This window comes from Oncorhynchus kisutch, linkage group LG16 (genome assembly GCF_002021735.2).
Source record: "Oncorhynchus kisutch isolate 150728-3 linkage group LG16, Okis_V2, whole genome shotgun sequence".
Taxonomy (NCBI): domain Eukaryota; kingdom Metazoa; phylum Chordata; class Actinopteri; order Salmoniformes; family Salmonidae; genus Oncorhynchus; species Oncorhynchus kisutch.
In genome coordinates this window covers 331,732-351,622 of record NC_034189.2, presented here as the reverse complement: position 1 = coordinate 351,622, position 19,891 = coordinate 331,732, and the positions used below count along the sequence as shown (strand labels likewise).

The window sequence follows — 19,891 nt, the reverse complement described above, 5'->3', positions numbered from 1 at the left end:
CATAAGTACTGAACATTGACATAAGTACTGAACACTGACATAAGTACTGACATAAGTACTGAACACTGACATACTTTGAGTTTGGTTACTCCAAAAGGTTCTGGGCAGCGGGTTTCCACCCAAAAATGCCACCAAAACGACTTTTTACAGTGTGTTTACATTTACATGTTAGTCATTTAGCAGACACTCTTATCCATAGAGACTTACAGTTAGTGCACGTATCTTAAGATAGCTAACAGTAAAACCAACATTGGGACACCAGCTTTAGGGAGATGTCTCTCTCCCTGAGGTCAGTCAGGTCTCCTGTTGTTGAAGAACCCTTAATGCTACTCATTTTTAAACATTATTTTACCTTTATTTAACCAGGCAAGTCAGTTATGAACAAATTCTTATTTTCAATGACGGCCTAGTGGGTTAACTGCCTGTTCAGAGGTAGAACAACAGATTTGTACCTTGTCAGCTCAGGGGTTTGAACTTGCAACCTCCAATGCTCTAACCACTAGGCTACCCTGCCGCCCCATCTAAAACACACCATTAACTATACCTAATAATATGAATAATAGTATAATTATTATTTATAACGTGAAATAATAACTGTTCTGTAAAGATTATCTTACATATTCTGCCACTTTTAAACCTCATATTGATGATTACCGACAGACACTGGCATTGTGCTGGGGATAATGAAAATGAGGTTGAAAAGTGGTGGAATTGCCCTTTAACATGATTAATTTGTCTGTATCAATTGTTAATAAATGTGATTGAATTCGTTCTTATCAATGGAACCGAGTAGAGTATGTTACAGTAGATTATAATATGACACATTAAAGCTTCCTAACTAAACACTATATACCATCTACTAACTAACTAAACATGAGCTATAAACTAACATCGTTACTGGGGGGTGTCAAGAGAGAGAGAGAGTCTCTCCCATCCTCTCCTCCCCCTCTTCTGTCTGGGCCAGGAATTCCAACGACGTGGCAGAGAGATTCACATTTCACTTCTTTTCAAGAACTTTCTGTGGCCGCAAGGCAGGAAAATCACCGCTTCTAACTTCCATCTGTCCTGCTCCCATTGGTCCACACTCGGTCCGTCTGGTGCTCTGATTGGGTGTCATCCCATCGATCACTCCTCTGCTGTTTCTCATTGCTCGAACGCGGTTGAAAGGGGCGGGGTAACGGTATGTTGACAGAATATTCCTACTGCGCAGGGCGAATCATCTTCGTTACTAAAAGAGAGAGAGAGAGGGAGACATATTATATACTGTAGTCTACAGTAGCCAAATTACACCCGGAAAGTCTCACCACCAAGGCCATGGAGTCGAGTTGGATCGCCGTGGTCTGTGTGCTCCTACTCGGTTTGATGCAGAGCAGCCTCGGAGCGGAGCAGCGGGTCATCCCTCCAGGTAAACCCGCTCTAGGAGCCCCCGTTTCCGTCCAACACAGCCCACTCACACCGCTAGCTGGAACTCCGTTAGCTAAATGTAGCGATCCAGTAATGTTGACTTTATCTGATAGTGACGGTGGTGAATCGGGTCAGCAAGTAGCGGGACCATGTATCAGACCCTGCATGTATAACTCTAACCAGCCGGGTAGACAGGGACCGGGGTTAGGAGGGCCAGCCGGGTAGGCAGGGACCGGGGTTAGGAGGGCCAGCCGGGTAGGCAGGGACCGGGGTTAGGAGGGCCAGCCGGGTAGGCAGGGACCGGGGTTAGGAGGGCCAGCCGGGTAGGCAGGGACCGGGGTTAGGAGGGCCAGCCGGGTAGGCAGGGACCGGGGTTAGGAGGGCCAGCCGGGTAGGCAGGGACCGGGGTTAGGAGGGCCAGCCGGGTAGGCAGGGACCGGGGTTAGGAGGGCCAGCCGGGTAGGCAGGGACCGGGGTTAGGAGGGCCAGCCGGGTAGGCAGGGACCGGGGTTAGGAGGGCCAGCCGGGTAGGCAGGGACCGGGGTTAGGAGGGCCAGCCGGGTAGGCAGGGACCGGGGTTAGGAGGGCCAGCCGGGTAGGCAGGGACCGGGGTTAGGAGGGCCAGCTATGTAGTGGCGGCAGATAGCGGGGCAACTTCAGGGTAATGTCGTGGTGGTAGGAATAGGGGTCGCTAGTTGTTATTATGGGTATTATGGTAAGGGTCAAACTGGTCTCAGAGCAAAACGTACTGCCAATGTAATAGCTGTTGGACAATAAAATACCATTTATAGTATGTTACGAATTGCAATTGGTACAATATGAAACGAATTTGCAATACGTATAATATATGATTGATTTCAATGTGTTGTGGCTAATGTTAGCTAGGTGGCTAGGCCCTAGGTGAAGGGTGAAGGGTTAAACAGTTCAGATTAGAGGAAGGGTTAGCTAACATGCTAAGTAGCTAAAAGTAGATGAGATGAAAACACGCAACCTTTGGGGTTGCTAGATGTTAGAGTTATTCTCCACACCAACCACCCTCCTTTCGGGTTTGCAGTAACCTACTGTCTTATTGGACGTAATATATCATACTAAACGGGTCAAAATGCAACCTGCTGTCTTATTGGATGTAATATATCATACCAGACGGGTCAAAATGTAACCTAACGGTAAAGTAACGTCCTAAATTGAGTGGCACTGATGTTAGTCAAATATAATATTGTAACGACTCGGCATAGTCGATAGCGCACCGGACTTCGGGCTAGAAGGTCGAAGGTTCGAGACCTGCTCCCTGCTGTTTCATGACAATACTTGAACTGCATTGTTGGTTGTGGGCTTGTAAGTAAGCATTTCATGGTAAGGTTGTATTCTGTTTTATTCAGCGCATGAGACTAATAAGATTTGATGTGTGATGTTTGGTCCAAGGAGGCCTTCAGCAGCTGGATGTGTTGACACAACCAAAGATGCAGCTGTTGACTTTTACTGGGCCGAGGATAGAGATACACTACCGTTCAAAAGTTTGGGGTCACTTAGAAATGTCCTTGTGACTCCGGGATGCTGCCCTTCTAGGCAGAGTTGCCAAGGAAACGCCATATCTCAGACTGGCCAATAAAAATAAAAGAATAAGATGGGCAAAAGAACACAGACACTGGACAGAGGAACTCTGCCTAGAAGGGCAGCATCCCGGAGTCGCCTCTTCACTGTTGACGTTGAGACTGGACAGAGGAACTCTGCCTAGAAGGCCAGCATCCTGGACTCACCTCTTCACTGTTGACGTTGCGGGTACTATTTAATGAAGCTGCCAGTTGAGGACTTATGAGGCGTCTGTTTCTCAAACTAGACACTCTAATGTACTTATCCACTTGCTCAGTTGTGCAACATGGGCCTCCCACTCCTCTTTCTATTCTGGTTAGAGCCAGTTTGCACTGTTCTGTGAAGGGAGTAGTACACAGCGTAGTACGAGATCTTCAGTTTCTTGGCAATTTCTCGCATGGAATAGCCTTCATTTCTCAGAACAAGAATAGACTGACGAATTTCGGAAGAAAGGTCTTTGTTTCTGCCCATTTTGAGCCTGTAATCGAACCCACAAATGCTGATGCTCCAGAAAATCAACTAGTCTAAAGGAGGTCAGTTTTATTGCTTATTTAATCAGTACAACAGTTCTCAGCTGTGCTAACATAATTGCAAAAGTGTTTTCTAATGATCAATTAGCCTTTTAAAATGATAAACTTGGATTAGTTAACACAATGTGCCATTGGAACACAGCAGTGATGGTTGCTGATAATGGGCACCTATGTAGATATTCCATAAAAAATCAGCCATTTCCAGCAACAACAGTCATTTACAACATTAAACATTAACAATGTCTACTGTATATCTGATCAATTTGATGTTATTTTAATGGACCAAAAAATGTGTTTTTCTTTAAAAAACAAGGACATTTCTAAGTGACCCCAAACTTGAACAGTAGTGTAGATGGGTGCTAGGAGCTAGAAGCTAGGAGCAGAAGCTAAGAGCTAGGATCTAGAAGCTCTTGAAATTAGAAGCTAGGAGCTAGAAGCTAGGCGCTAGGAGCTAGAAGCTCTTGAAATTAGAAGCTAGGAGCTAGAAGCTCTTGAAATTAGAAGCTAGGAGCAGAAGCTAGGAGCTCTTGAAATTAGAAGCTATGAGCTAGAAGCTAGAAGCTCTTGAAATTGTAAGCTAGGAGCTAGAAGCTAGGAGTTCTTGAAATTAGAAGCTAGGAGCTCTTGAAATTAGAAGCTAGTAGCTATGTGCTGTATTATAGTATTGGTGCTGTGTGTTGTTAACATAAACTACTCTTTGTAAACTGTCCTGATGATACCATGATATTTACATGTAACTAGCTAACATTAGTACAAAGCGTTCCAGTTTGAAACTGGGTCTGTTTGATGTAACTGTGTTACTTCGCATGTTACCGAGAGTCAATCATCACTAGGAGACAACTCAGCTGATGTGGAGAGAGGGGTGTTAAAGAACATTCTTTCCTCCCCCTAACCCCCCCACACACACGCTACTCCATGTCTCTTAGCACATACAGCAGCATATGGAGGCTACGTGTGGAATATCCTCTGACCAGCCGGCTGGAGAGACAAGGGAGGGTTTGATTCCCACCTTCCTGCCCTCTCTCCTCTCCCCCTTCTTATCCCCTTTCCTCCTCCTCTCTCCTCTCCCCCTTCTTATCCCCTTTCCTCCTCCTCTCTCCCCTTCAACCCCCCCCTCTTTCACCCCTTCCTCCCCCTCTTTTCCTCCCTGAGGAAATGCAGGGGAAATCCATTCCCAGATTCCCAGTCCTAGAAAGAGTAAAGCACGAGCTCCGTTCCTTTTAATTTCTAAGGTGGCATAGCAGTTCAGACGTCTTTTGTCCTCGTCTTGTCGTGTCCTGTATATATATATATTTACAACTTTTTCACATACATTTTATTTTTATTTTCCATCAACTCATCTTCAAAACACTCTCCTGCAACCCGCCTCACCAATGTATATTTATAAAAAAGTATTATTTACCTCAGATCTGTAATCCTCCAAGAAGCTAGCCAGAAACTCCAAGAAGCTAGCCTGAAACTAGCCAGAAGCTAATCCAGAAGCTAGTTCAGAAGCTAGTTAGCTCCTTTACTGGCAAATCGTTAATATTCAGCTAACCACGGTTTGTGGTCATCAGCTATCCTTTAGCTCGAAAATCTATCGCCAGTTCTGTACGGCGCAGCGCGGCTCGGAACGGAACATACCGGACCAATTTTTCTCTCCATGTCCCTGGACATTCATACCCGGATCTCACAGCTAGCTAGCTGCTATCCGTGTGACCATCGGAGCTAGCAAGCTCCGTCAATCACTCCTGAGTTCCATCAATCACACCTGGGCTGCAGTCACCTATCCGGACCCGTTTTACTGCCTTCGCGGAGCCCCACCGGGCCTTCACAACTGGACTGCCGACGTTATCTACCCGAAGGAGTTATTCGGCCGGCTCCTCCGTCGCGACGTTACCTGAACGCCCATCTGCGGCCTGCTAACCGTTAGCTGTCTTACCGGCTGCTATCTGAATAGACAATCGGACAATTTTTTTTTTTATTATTATTTTTTTTAAATTATTTTTTTTATTATTATTATTATATTTTCTTCTTGGGCCTCTATAACTATATCTATTGTTTTTATTTTTGTTGTTGTTGTGTGATTTGGATTAATCCCCTCTACCACACGGAACCCCACTAATCTACTGACGGAACGTAAGGGGTGGCTAACAGACCTCCATCCTATGCTAGCTTGCTACCGATGCCCTGGCTAGCTGTCTAAATCACCAACCAACCTCTCCACTCACCGGACCCTTTTGATCACTCGACTAAGCATGCCTATCCTTAATGTCAATATGTCTTGTCCATTTCTGTTCTGGTTAGTGTTTATTGGCTTATTTCACTGTAGAGCCTCTAGTCCTGCTCACTATACCTTATCCAACCTATTAGTTCCACCACCCACACATGCAATGACATCTCCTGGTTTCAACGATGTTTCTAGAGACAATATCTCTCTCTTCATCACTCAATACCTAGGTTTACCTCCACTGTATTCACATCCTGCCATACATTTGTCTGTACATTATACCTTGATGCTATTTTATCGCCCCCAGAAACCTCCTTTTACTCTATGTTCCAGACGTTCTAGACGACCAATTCTCATAGCTTTTAGCCGTACCCTTATTCTACTCCTCCTATGTTCCTCTGGCGATGTAGAGGTGAATCCAGGCCCTGCAGTGCCTAGCTCCACTCCTATTCCCCAGGCGCTCTCTTTTGACGACTTCTGTAACCGTAATAGCCTTGGTTTCATGCATGTTAACATTAGAAGCCTCCTCCCTAAGTTTGTTCTATTCACTGCTTTAGCACACTCTGCCAACCCGGATGTTCTAGCTGTGTCTGAATCCTGGCTTAGGAAGACCACCAAAAATTCTGAAGTTTTAATTCCAAACTACAACATTTTCAGACAAGATAGAACTGCCAAAGGGGGCGGTGTTGCAATCTACTGCAAAGATAGCCTGCAGAGTTCTGTCCTACTATCCAGGTCTGTACCCAAACAATTTGAACTTCTACTTTTAAAAATCCACCTCTCTAAAAACAAGTCTCTCACCGTTGCCGCCTGCTATAGACCACCCTCTGCCCCCAGCTGTGCTCTGGACACCATATGTGAACTGATTGCCCCCCATCTATCTTCAGAGTTCGTGCTGCTAGGCGACCTAAACTGGAACATGCTTAACACCCCAGCCATCCTACAATCTAAACTTGATGCCCTCAATCTCACACAAATAATCAATGAACCTACCAGGTACCTCCCCAAAACCTTAAACACGGGCACCCTCATAGATATCATCCTAACCAACTTCCCCTCTAAATACACCTCTGCTGTCTTCAACCAAGATCTCAGCGATCACTGCCTCATTGCCTGCATCCGTAATGGGTCAGCGGTCAAACGACCTCCACTCATCACTGTAAAACGCTCCCTGAAACACTTCTGCGAGCAGGCCTTTCTAATCGACCTGGCCGGGGTATCCTGGAAGGATATTGATCTCATCCCGTCAGTAGAGGATGCCTGGATATTTTTTAAAAATGCCTTCCTAACCATCTTAAATAAACATGCCCCATTCAAGAAATTTAGAACCAGGAACAGATATAGCCCTTGGTTCTCCCCAGACCTGACTGCCCTTAACCAACACAAAAACATCCTATGGCGTTCTGCATTAGCATCGAACAGCCCCCGTGATATGCAGCTGTTCAGGGAAGCTAGAAATCATTATACACAGGCAGTTAGAAAAGCCAAGGCTAGCTTTTTCAAGCAGAAATTTGCTTCCTGCAACACTAACTCAAAAAAGTTCTGGGACACTGTAAAGTCCATGGAGAATAAGAACACCTCCTCCCAGCTGCCCACTGCACTGAAGATAGGAAACACTGTCACCACTGATAAATCCACCATAATTGAGAATTTCAATAAGCATTTTTCTACGGCTGGCCATGCTTTCCACCTGGCTACTCCTACCCCGGACAACAGCACTGCACCCCCAACAGCAACTCGCCCAAGCCTTCCCCATTTCTCCTTCTCCCAAATCCATTCAGCTGATGTTCTGAAAGAGCTGCAAAATCTGGACCCCTACAAATCAGCCGGGCTAGACAATCTGGACCCTTTCTTTCTAAAATTATCTGCCGAAATTGTTGCCACCCCTATTACTAGCCTGTTCAACCTCTCTTTCGTGTCGTCTGAGATTCCCAAAGATTGGAAAGCAGCTGCGGTCATCCCCCTCTTCAAAGGGGGGGACACTCTTGACCCAAACTGCTACAGACCTATATCTATCCTACCGTGCCTTTCTAAGGTCTTCGAAAGCCAAGTCAACAAACAGATTACCGACCATTTCGAATCTCACCATACCTTCTCTGCTATGCAATCTGGTTTCAGAGCTGGTCATGGGTGCACCTCAGCCACGCTCAAGGTCCTAAACGATATCTTAACCGCCATCGATAAGAAACATTACTGTGCAGCCGTATTCATTGATCTGGCCAAGGCTTTCGACTCTGTCAATCACCACATCCTCATCGGCAGACTCGACAGCCTTGGTTTCTCAAATGATTGCCTCGCCTGGTTCACCAACTACTTCTCTGATAGAGTTCAGTGTGTCAAGTCGGAGGGTCTGCTGTCCGGACCTCTGGCAGTCTCTATGGGGGTGCCACAGGGTTCAATTCTTGGACCGACTCTCTTCTCTGTATACATCAATGAGGTCGCTCTTGCTGCTGGTGAGTCCCTGATCCACCTCTACGCAGACGACACCATTCTGTATACTTCCGGCCCTTCTTTGGACACTGTGTTAACAACCCTCCAGGCAAGCTTCAATGCCATACAACTCTCCTTCCGTGGCCTCCAATTGCTCTTAAATACAAGTAAAACTAAATGCATGCTCTTCAACCGATCGCTACCTGCACCTACCCGCCTGTCCAACATCACTACTCTGGACGGCTCTGACTTAGAATACGTGGACAACTACAAATACTTAGGTGTCTGGTTAGACTGTAAACTCTCCTTCCAGACCCATATCAAACATCTCCAATCCAAAGTTAAATCTAGAATTGGCTTCCTATTTCGCAACAAAGCATCCTTCACTCATGCTGCCAAACATACCCTTGTAAAACTGACCATCCTACCAATCCTCGACTTTGGCGATGTCATTTACAAAATAGCCTCCAATACCCTACTCAACAAATTGGATGCAGTCTATCACAGTGCAATCCGTTTTATCACCAAAGCCCCATATACTACCCACCATTGCGACCTGTACGCTCTCGTTGGCTGGCCCTCGCTTCATACTCGTCGCCAAACCCACTGGCTCCATGTCATCTACAAGACCCTGCTAGGTAAAGTCCCCCCTTATCTCAGCTCGCTGGTCACCATAGCATCTCCCACCTGTAGCACACGCTCCAGCAGGTATATCTCTCTAGTCACCCCCAAGACCAATTCTTTCTTTGGCCGCCTCTCCTTCCAGTTCTCTGCTGCCAATGACTGGAACGAACTACAAAAATCTCTGAAACTGGAAACACTTATCTCCCTCACTAGCTTTAAGCACCAACTGTCAGAGCAGCTCACAGATTACTGCACCTGTACATAGCCCACCTAAAATTTAGCCCAAACAACTACCTCTTTCCCAACTGTATTTAATTTTTATTTATTTATTTATTTTGCTCCTTTGCACCCCATTATTTTTTTATTTCTACTTTGCACATTCTTCCATTGCAAAACTACCATTCCAGTATTTTACTTGCTATATTGTATTTACTTTGCCATCATGGCCTTTTTTTGCCTTTACCTCCCTTCTCACCTCATTTGCTCACATTGTATATAGACTTGTTTATACTGCATTATTGACTGTATGTTTGTTTTTACTCCATGTGTAACTCTGTGTCGTTTTATCTGTCGAACTGCTTTGCTTTATCTTGGCCAGGTCGCAATTGTAAATGAGAACTTGTTCTCAACTTGCCTACCTGGTTAAATAAAGGTAAAATAAAAATAAATAAATAAAAAATATATTATGGCTCTGGATGGAAAGAGTCAGTCAGCCTTAGATTAACACTAGCTTGTTAGTCAACAGCTGGATCTTCTGTGGAGCCGGGGGGGTTAGCCTAGTCGCCTGAGGGGGGTTAGCCTAGTCGCCTGAGGGGGGTTAGCCTAGTCGCCTGAGGGGGGTTAGCCTAGTCGCCTGAGGGGGGTTAGCCTAGTCGCCTGAGGGGGGGTTAGCGTTAGCCTAGTCGTCTGAGGGGGGGTTAGCCTAGTCGTCTGAGGGGGGTTAGCCTAGTCGTCTGAGGGGGGGTTAGCCTAGTCGCCTGAGGGGGGGTTAGCCTAGTCGCCTGAGGGGGGGTTAGCCTAGTCGCCTGAGGGGGGGTTAGCCTAGTCGCCTGAGGGGGGGTTAGCCTAGTCGTCTGAGGGGGGTTAGCCTAGTCGTCTGAGGGGGGGGTTAGCCTAGTCGTCTGAGGGGGGGTTAGCCTAGTCGTCTGAGGGGGGGTTAGCCTAGTCGTCTGGGTGGGGGGGGGTTAGCCTAGTCGTCTGGGTGGGGGGGGTTAGCCTAGTCGTCTGGGTGGGGGGGGTTAGCCTAGTCGTCTGGGTGGGGGGGGTTAGCCTAGTCGTCTGGGTGGGGGGGTTAGCCAAGTCATCTGAGGGGGGTTAGCCTAGTCGCCTGAGGGGGGTTAGCCTAGTCGCCTGAGGGGGGTTAGCCTAGTCGCCTGAGGGGGGGTTAGCCTAGTCGCCTGAGGGGGGGTTAGCCTAGTCGTCTGAGGGGGGTTAGCCTAGTCGTCTGAGGGGGTTAGCCTAGTCGTCTGGGTGGGGGGGGAGTTAGCCTAGTCGTCTGAGGGGGGTTAGCCTAGTCGTCTGAGGGGGGTTAGCCAAGTCGTCTGAGGGGGGTTAGCCAAGTCGTCTGGGTGGGGGGGATTAGCCTAGTCGTCTGGGTGGGGGGGTTAGCCTAGTCGTCTGGGTGGGGGGGTTAGCCTAGTCGTCTGGGTGGGGGGGTTAGCCTAGTCGCCTGAGGGGGATGTTAGCCTAGTCGCCTGAGGGGGGGTTAGCCTAGTCGTCTGGGTGGGGTGGGGGGGTTAGCCTAGTCGTCTGAGGGGGGTTAGCCTAGTCGTCTGGGTGGGGTGGGGGGGTTAGCCTAGTCGTCTGGGGGGGTTAGCCTAGTTGTCTGAGGGGGGTTAGCCTAGTTGTCTGAGGGGAGTTAGCCTAGTTGTCTGAGGGGAGTTAGCCTAGTCGTCTGGGTGGGGGGAGTTAGCCTAGTCGTCTGGGTAGGGGAAGTTAGCCTAGTCGTCTGGGTAGGGGGAGTTAGCCTAGTCGTCTGGGTAGGGGGAGTTAGCCTAGTCGTCTGGGTAGGGGGAGTTAGCCTGGTCGTCTGAGGGGGGTTAGCCTAGTCGTCTGAGGGGGGGGAGTTAGCCTAGTTCTCTGAGGGGGGGAAGTTAGCCTAGTCTTCTGAGGGGGGGAGTTAGCCTAGTCGTCTGAGGGGGGTTAGCCAAGTCATCTGAGAGGGGTTAGCCTAGTCGTCTGGGTGGGGGGAGTTAGCCTAGTCGTCTGGGTGGGGGGAGTTAGCCTAGTCGTCTGGGTGGGGGGAGTTAGTTTTGTCTAGTCATTGGGGGGGAGGGTAGTTTTTTCTAGTCATCGGGGGGGTTAGTTTCGTCTAATCCTCTGCACTCACCTGGTTTAAAAGTGAACATTACTCGCACAGAAGTTCCAAAAGAATAAAGACATTTCAAATGTCATATTATGTCTGTATACAGTGTTGTAACGATGTACAAATAGTTAAAGTACAAAAGGGAAAATAAATAAACATAAATTTGGGTTGTATTTACAATGGTGTTTGTTCTTCACTGGTTGCCCTTTTCTAAATGGCAACAGGCCACAAATTTTGCTGCTGTGATGGAACACTGTGGTATTTCATCCAGTAGATATGGGAGTTAATCAAGATCAGGTTTGTTTTCTAATTCTTTGTGGATCTGTGTAATCTGAGGGAAATATGTGTCTTTATTATGGTCATACATTTGGCAGGACGTTAGGAAGCGCAGCTCAGTTTCCACCTCATTTTGTGGGCAGTGAGCACATAGTCTTCTCTTGAGAGCCATGTCTGCCAACGGCGGCCATTCTCAATAGCAAGGCTATGCTCACTGAGTCTGTAAATAGTCAAAGCTTTCCTTAAGTTTGGGTCAGTCACAGTGGTCAGTTATTCTGCCACTGTGTACTCTCTGTTTTAGGGCCAAATAGCATTCTAGTTTTCAGTTTTTTGTTAAATTCTTTCGAATGTTTCAAGTAATTCTCTTACTGTTTTCTCATGATTTGGTTGGGTCTAATTGTGTTGCTTTCCCTCTCTCTCTCCCTCCCTCTCTCTCCCTCCCTCTCTCTCCCTCCCTCTCCCCCTCTCTCTCCCCCTCTCCCCCTCTCCCCCTCTCCCCTCTCTCTCCCCCCTCTCCCCCTCTCCCCCTCTCCCCCTCTCTCTCCCCCTCTCCCCCTCTCCCTCTCTCTCCCTCCCTCTCCCCCTCTCCCCCTCTCCCCCCCTCTCCCTCTCTCCCTCTCTCCCTCCCTCTCCCCCTCTCCCCCTCTCTCTCTCCCTCTCCCTCTCTCTCTCCCTCTCCCCCTCTCTCTCTCCCCCTCTCTCTCTCCCTCTCCCCCTCTCCCCCTCTCTCCCTCCCTCTCTCCCCCTCTCTCCCCCCTCTCTCCCTCCCTCTCTCCCCCTCTCTCCCCCTCTCTCCCTCCCTCTCTCCCCCTCTCCTATAGAGAATCTCTTGGTAATAACAGTAGCTACAGAGGACACTGATGGCTTCACCCGCTTTATGAGAACCAGCAAAGAGTTCAACTATACTGTTAAGGTACATACACACACCTACACACACCTACACACACCCACACACACCTACACACACCCCCACACACCTACACACACCTCCACACCATCACACACCTCCACACCATCACACACCCCCACACACCTACACACACCATCACACACCTACACACACCATCACACACCTCCACACCATCACACACCTCCACACCATCACACACCTCCACACCATCACACATGATCACACCTACACACATGATCACACCTACACACACACACACCATCACACCTACACACACACACTCCCACACCTAGACACACTCCCACACCTAGACACACTCCCACACCTAGACACACTCCCACACCTAGACACACTCCCACACCTAGACACACTCCCGCACCTAGACACACTCCCGCACCTAGACACACTCCCGCACCTAGACACACACACACACACACCTACACACACTCCCACACCTACACAGCCTCCCACACCTACACACACACCCACTCCTACACACACACACACACACACACACACACACACACACACACACACACACACACATTCACTGGAAAATATGTGTGTGTGTGATACGGGGTGTGTAGGTGCTGGGTCTAGGTGAACAATGGAAGGGAGGAGACGTTGCTCGTACTGTAGGAGGAGGTCAGAAAGTTCGCTGGCTGAAGACAGAACTCCTCAGACACTCTGCCAAGAAGGACATGGTCATTATGTTTGTCGACAGGTGGGTCTACACTAGTCTACACTAGTCTACACGACTCTACACTAGGTGGGTCTACTGCAACACGTCTACACTCGTCTACACTAGTCTACACTAGAAGGACATGGTCATTATGTTTGTGGACAGGTGGGTCTACTGCAACACATGTTGTCTCCACTAGCACGTCTCCACTAGCACGTCTACACTAGCACGTCTACACTAGCTTGTGTTGTCTACACTAGCACGTCTACACTAGCACGTCTACACTAGCTTGTGTTGTCTACACTAGCACGTCTACACTAGCACGTCTACACTAGCACGTCTACACTAGCTTGTGTTGTCTACACTAGCACGTCTACACTAGCACGTCTACACTAGCTTGTGTTGTCTACACTAGCACGTCTACACTAGCACGTCTACACTAGCACGTCTACACCAGCTTGTGTTGTCTACACTGTGTTGTCTACACTAGCTTGTGTTGTCTACACTAGCACGTCTACACTAGCTTGTGTTGTCTACACTAGCATGTCTACATTAGCTTGTGTTGTCTACACTAGCATGTCTACATTAGCTTGTGTTGTCTACACTAGCATGTCTACATTAGCTTGTGTTGTCTACACTAGCATGTCTACATTAGCTTGTGTTGTCTACACTAGCATGTCTACATTAGCTTGTGTTGTCTACATTAGCTTGTGTTGTCTACATTAGCTTGTGTTGTCTACATTAGCTTGTGTTGTCTACACTAGCTTGTGTTGTCTACATTAGCTTGTGTTGTCTACACTAGCTTGTGTTGTCTACACTAGCTTGTGTTGTCTACACTGTGTTGTCTACACTAGCACGTCTACACTAGCTTGTGTTGTCTACACTAGCTTGTGTTGTCTACACTAGCTTGTGTTGTCTACACTAGCTTGTGTTGTCTACACTAGCACGTCTACACTAGCTTGTGTTGTCTACACTAGCACGTCTACACTAGCTTGTGTTGTCTACACTAGCACGTCTACACTAGCTTGTGTTGTCTACACTAGCACGTCTACACTAGCACGTCTACACTAGCTTGTGTTGTCTACACTAGCACGTCTACACTAGCTTGTGTTGTCTACACTAGCACGTCTACACTAGCTTGTGTTGTCTACACTAGCACGTCTACATTAGCTTGTGTTGTCTACACTAGCACGTCTACACTAGCACGTCTACACTAGCTTGTGTTGTCTACACTAGCACGTCTACATTAGCTTGTGTTGTCTACACTAGCACGTCTACACTAGCACGTCTACACTAGCTTGTGTTGTCTACACTAGCACGTCTACACTAGCTTGTGTTGTCTACACTAGCTTGTGTTGTCTACACTAGCTTGTGTTGTCTACACTAGCTTGTGTTGTCTACACTAGCTTGTGTTGTCTACACTAGCACGTGTTGTCTACACTAGCACGTGTTGTCTACACTAGCACGTCTGGCGTCTGCACTCCTGTCCTCTGTCTTTCCCTCTCTTCCTGTCCTTCCCTCTCTTCCTGTCCTTCCCTCTCTTCCTGGCCTTCCCTCTCTTCCTGGCCTTCCCTCTCTTCCTGTCTTTCCCTCTCTTCCTGGCCTTCCCTCTCTTCCTGTCTTTCCCTCTCTTCTTGTCCTCTGTCCTTCCCCCTCTTCCTGTCCTTCCCCCTCTTCCTGTCCTTCCCTCTCTTCCTGTCCTTCCCCCTCTTCCTGTCCTTCCCTCTCTTCCTGTCTTCCCCCTCTTCCTGTCCTTCCCTCTCTTCCTGTCTTCCCTCTCTTCCTGTCTTCCCTCTCTTCCTGTCTTCCCCCTCTTCCTGTCCTTCCCCCTCTTCCTGTCCTTCCCCCTCTTCCTGTCCTTCCCTCTCTTCCTGTCCTTCCCCCTCTTCCTGTCCTTCCCCCTCTTCCTGTCCTCTGGCCTTCCCTCCTCTTCCTGTCCTCTGGCCTTCCCTCCTCTTCCTGTCCTCTGGCCTTCCCTCCTCTTCCGGTTCTCTGGCCTTCCCTCCTCTTCCAGTTCTCTGGCCTTCCCTCCTCTTCCGGTCCTCTGGCCTTCCCTCCTCTTCCGGTCCTCTGGCCTTCCCTCCTCTTCCGGTCCTCTGGCCTTCCCTCCTCTTCCGGTCCTCTGGCCTTCCCTCCTCTTCCGGTCCTCTGGCCTTCCCTCCTCTTCCGGTCCTCTGGCCTTCCCTCCTCTTCCGGTCCTCTGGCCTTCCCTCCTCTTCCGGTCCTCTGGCCTTCCCTCCTCTTCCGGTCCTTCCCTCCTCTTCCTGTCCTTCCCTCCTCTTCCTGTCCTTCCCTCCTCTTCCTGTCCACTGGCCTTCCCTCCTTCCACTCGCTCCCTTTTGAAATGATTCTTTGTTCTACCGACACACACACTCCTGAGACCTCTGCTATCTCTCTCTCTCTCTGTGTTTTTGTGGGGAGGGGGGGCTGTTTGATCAGCTGTTTGTGGTTGGGTGTTGCCCCACCCTCTCTGCTTGATCTAATATGACGTGGGCTGGTGGGCCCTGGAATGACGATGGTGATGATGAAGGCTCCCTCCTCTTCCTCTGTAGTTATGATGTAATCCTAGCCAGTGGTCCAGAAGAGTTGCTGTGGAAGTTTTCCAGACTGGGTCATCGGCTGGTGTTCTCTGCCGAGGGCTTCTGTTGGCCTGACCAGAAACTAGCCCCCAAATACCCCCCTGTCCACACCGGGAAGAGATACCTCAACTCTGGAGGTAAAACACACACACACAGACACAATTATACTACTATACACACCCTTTAAAAATATATATATTTTATTTATTTTACAATTATTTAACAACAAATTCTGGGCATCCCGGGTGGCACAGTGCTAGCTGTGCCACCAGAGACTCTGGGTTCGAGCCCAGGCTCTGTCGCAGCCGGCCGCGAGGTCAATGGGGCGAAGCACAATTGGCCTAGAGTCGTCACATTGGTGCGGCTGGCTTCCGGGTTGAATGTGCGTTGTGTCAAGAAGGAGTGCGGTTGGGTTGTGTTTCGTGGGACGCATGGCTCTCACCTTGGCCTCTCCAGAGTCCGTACGGGAGTTGCTGCAATGAGACAAGACTAACTACCAATTGGATACCGCGAAATTGGGGAGAAAAAAGGGGGTAAAAAAAGGAACAAATTCTTATTTTCAATGACGGCCTCGGAACAGTGGGTTAACTGGACTAGGAACAGTGGGTTAACTGGGCTAGGAACAGTGGGTTAACTGGTCTAGGAACAGTGGGTTAACTGGTCTAGGAACAGTGGGTTAACTGGTCTAGGAACAGTGGGTTAACTGGTCTAGGAACAGTGGGTTAACTGGTCTAGGAACAGTGGGTTAACTGGTCTAGGAACAGTGGGTTAACTGGTCTAGGAACAGTGGGTTAACTGGACTAGGAACAGTGGGTTAACTGGCCTCGGAACAGTGGGTTAACTGGTCTAGGAACAGTGGGTTAACTGGCCTGGGAACAGTGGGTTAACTGGTCTGGGAACAGTGGGTTAACTGGTCTGGGAACAGTGGGTTAACTGGTCTGGGAACAGTGGGTTAACTGGTCTAGGAACAGTGGGTTAACTGGTCTAGGAACAGTGGGTTAACTGGTCTAGGAACAGTGGGTTAACTGGTCTAGGAACAGTGGGTTAACTGGTCTAGGAACAGTGGGTTAACTGGTCTAGGAACAGTGGGTTAACTGGCCTCGGAACAGTGGGTTAACTGGCCTCGGAACAGTGGGTTAACTGGCCTCGGAACAGTGGGTTAACTGGCCTCGGAACAGTGGGTTAACTGGCCTCGGAACAGTGGGTTCCTTGTTCAGGGGCAGAATGACAAATTTTTACCTTGTCAGCTCGGGGGATTCCATCTAGCAACCTTTCAGTTACTAGTCCAACGCGCCAACCAATGCGGCCCCAATTTACACTACTACACACTACTACATACTATCACACCACTACACACCACTACCCATGGTTTCCTTTAGGAAAATTTGTTGCCGGACCAGTTACCATTAGGTTTATCAGACACATCATTAGGTTTATCAGACACATCATTAGGTTTATCAGACACATCATTAGGTTTATCAGACACATCATTAGGTTTATCAGACACATCATTAGGTTTATCAGTAAGACATTAGCCAGTCAGACATGTCATTAGGTTTATCAGTCAGGTTTATCAGTTTTAGAGTATGCTGTAGTGTGTTAACCCTAGAGTGTGTCTGTCTTTGTGTGAAGGGTTTATAGGGTATGCTCCAGAGCTCAGTGAGATTGTTCAACAGTGGAAACATAAAGACAACGATGATGACCAACTCTTCTACACTAAGATCTACCTGGACAAAGTACAACGGGTTAGTATGACCTCTAACCTTTTACAATAAGATATACAGTTGAAGTAGGAAGTTTACATACACCTTAGCCAAATACATTTAATCTCACTATTTAACTATTCCTGACATTTAATCATAGTAAAAAGTATCTGTTTTAGGTCAGTTAGGATCACCACTTTATTTTAAGAATGTGAAATGTCTGAATAATATTAGAGAGAATGATTTATTTCAGCTTTTATTTCTTTCATCACATTCCCAGTGGGTCAGAAGTTTACATACACTCAATTAGTATTTGGTAGCATTGCCTTTAAATTGTTTAACTTGGGTCAAAAGTTTCAGGTAGCCTTCCACAAGCTTCTCACAATAAGTTGGGTGAATTTTGGTCCATTCCTCCTGAGAGAGCTGATGTAACTGAGTCAGGTTTGTAGGCCTCCTTGCCCACACACGCTTTTTCAGTTCTGCCCACACATTTTCTATAGAATTGAGGTGGCCACTCCAATATGACTTTGTTGTCCTTAAGCAATTTTGTCACAACTTTGGAGGTATGCTTGGGGTCATTGTTCATTTGGAAGACCCATTTGCGACCAAGCTTTAACTGATGTCTTGAGATGTTGCTTCAATATATCCACATAAATTTCCTTTCCTCATGATGCCATCTATTTTGTGAAGTGCACCAGTCCCTCCTGCAGCAAAGCACCCCCACAACATGATGCTGCCACCCCCGTGCTTCACGGTTGGAGTGGTGTTCTTCGTCTTGCAAGCGTCCCCCTTTTTCCTCCAAACATAACGATGGTCATTATGGCCAAACAGTTATATTTTTGTTTCATCAAACCAGAAGACATTTCTCCAAAAAGTACCATCTTTGTCCCCATGTGCAGTTGCAAACTGTAGTCTGGCTTTTTTATGGCGGTTTTGGAGCAGTGGCTCCTTCCTTGCTGAGCGGGCCTTTCAGGTTATGTCGATATAGGACTGGTTTTACTGTGGATATATATACTTTTGTACCTGTTTCCTCCAGCATCTTCACAAGGTCCTTTGCTGTTGTTCTGGGATTGATTTGCACTTTTCGCACCAAAGTACATTCATCTCTAGGAGACGGCTGCGTGGTCCCATGGTGTTTATACTTGCGTACTCTTGTTTGTACAGATGAACGTGGTACCTTCAGTCATTTGGAAATTGCTCCCAAGGATGAACCAGACTTGTGGAGGTCTACAATTCTTTTCTGAGGTCTTGGCTTTTGATTTTCTCATGAGGGCAAGCAAAACGGCACTGAGTTTGAAGGTCGGCCTTGAAATACATCCACAGGTACACCTCCAATTGACTCAAATTATGTCAATTAGCCTATCAGAAGGTTCAAAAGCCATGACATCATTTTCTGGAATTTTCCAAGCTGTTTAAAGGCACAGTCAACTTAGTGTATGTAAACTTCTGACCCACTGGAATTGTGAATTAATCTGTCTGTAAACATCTATTGGAAAAATGACTTGTGTCCTGCACAAAGTAGATGTCCTAACCAACTTGCCAAAAACTATAGTTTGTTAACAAGAAACTTGTGTAGTGGTTGAAGAACGAGTTTTAATGACTCCAATCTAAGTGTATGTAAACTTCCGACTTCAACTGTACCTGGACAAAGTACAACTGGTTAGTATGACCTCTAACCTCTTACACTATACACCCTATTGGGACCCGTGGGATGAATTGGAGCGCAGACTGCGAGCCAGGCCAAATCATCCAACATCAGTGTCCGACCTCACTAATGCTCTTGTGGCTGAATCGAAGCAAGTCCCCACAGCAATGTTCCATCATCTAGTGGCCTTACCATAAGAGTGGAGGCTGTTACCAACTGCATATTAGGTGACCTAAACTGGGATATGCTTAACATCCCAGCAGTCCTACAATCTAAGCTAGATGCCCTCAATCTCACACAAATTATCAAGGAACCTACCAGGTACAACCCTAATTACATAAACATGGGCACCCTCATAGATATTATAGATATCATCCTGACCAACTGGCCCTCCAAGTACACCTCTGCTGTTTTCAGGATCCCAGCGATCACTGCCTCATTGCCTGCATCTGCTATGGGTCCGCGGTCAAGCGACCACCCCTCATCACTGTCAAACGCTCCCTAAAACACTTCTGTGAGCAGGCCTTTCTAATCAACCTGGCCCAGGTATCCTGGAAGGATATTGACCTCATCCCGTCAGTCGAGGATGCCTGGTCGTTCTTTAAAAGTAATTTCCTCACCATTTTAAATATCAAATCAATTTTATTTGTCACATACACATGGTTAGCAGATGTTAATGCGAGTGTAGCGAAATGCTTGTGCTTCTAGTTCCGACAATGCAGTAATAACAAACGAGTAATCTAACCTAACAATTTCACAACAACTACCTTATATACACACAAGTGTAAAGGGATGAAGAATATGTACATAAAAATATATGAATGAGTGATGGTACAGAACGGCATAGACAAGATGCAGTAGATGGTATCGAGTACAGTATGTACATATGAGATGAGTAATGTAGGGTGTGTAAACATTATATTAAGTGGCATTGTTTAGTCTGGTTTCAAAAGCATGCCCCTTTTTAAAAAAAATGTAGAACTAGGAACAGATATAGCCCTTGG

General features: G+C 47.5%; 1 protein-coding gene across 1 annotated transcript in view; it reads left to right on the top strand.

Annotated features, from left to right (window-relative positions):
- Nucleotides 1-1,194: 1,194 nt before the first annotated feature.
- plod3 (procollagen-lysine, 2-oxoglutarate 5-dioxygenase 3) overlaps nucleotides 1,195-19,891 on the top strand; it is a 79,201-nt gene continuing 60,504 nt past the window's right edge. The window contains exons 1-5 of the mRNA XM_031791493.1: nucleotides 1,195-1,405; nucleotides 12,190-12,281; nucleotides 12,866-13,002; nucleotides 15,513-15,676; nucleotides 17,172-17,284. Coding sequence (XP_031647353.1) covers nucleotides 1,315-1,405; nucleotides 12,190-12,281; nucleotides 12,866-13,002; nucleotides 15,513-15,676; nucleotides 17,172-17,284 — 597 coding nt within the window. The 5' untranslated portion in view covers nucleotides 1,195-1,314. The remainder of the gene's footprint in view (nucleotides 1,406-12,189; nucleotides 12,282-12,865; nucleotides 13,003-15,512; nucleotides 15,677-17,171; nucleotides 17,285-19,891) is intronic.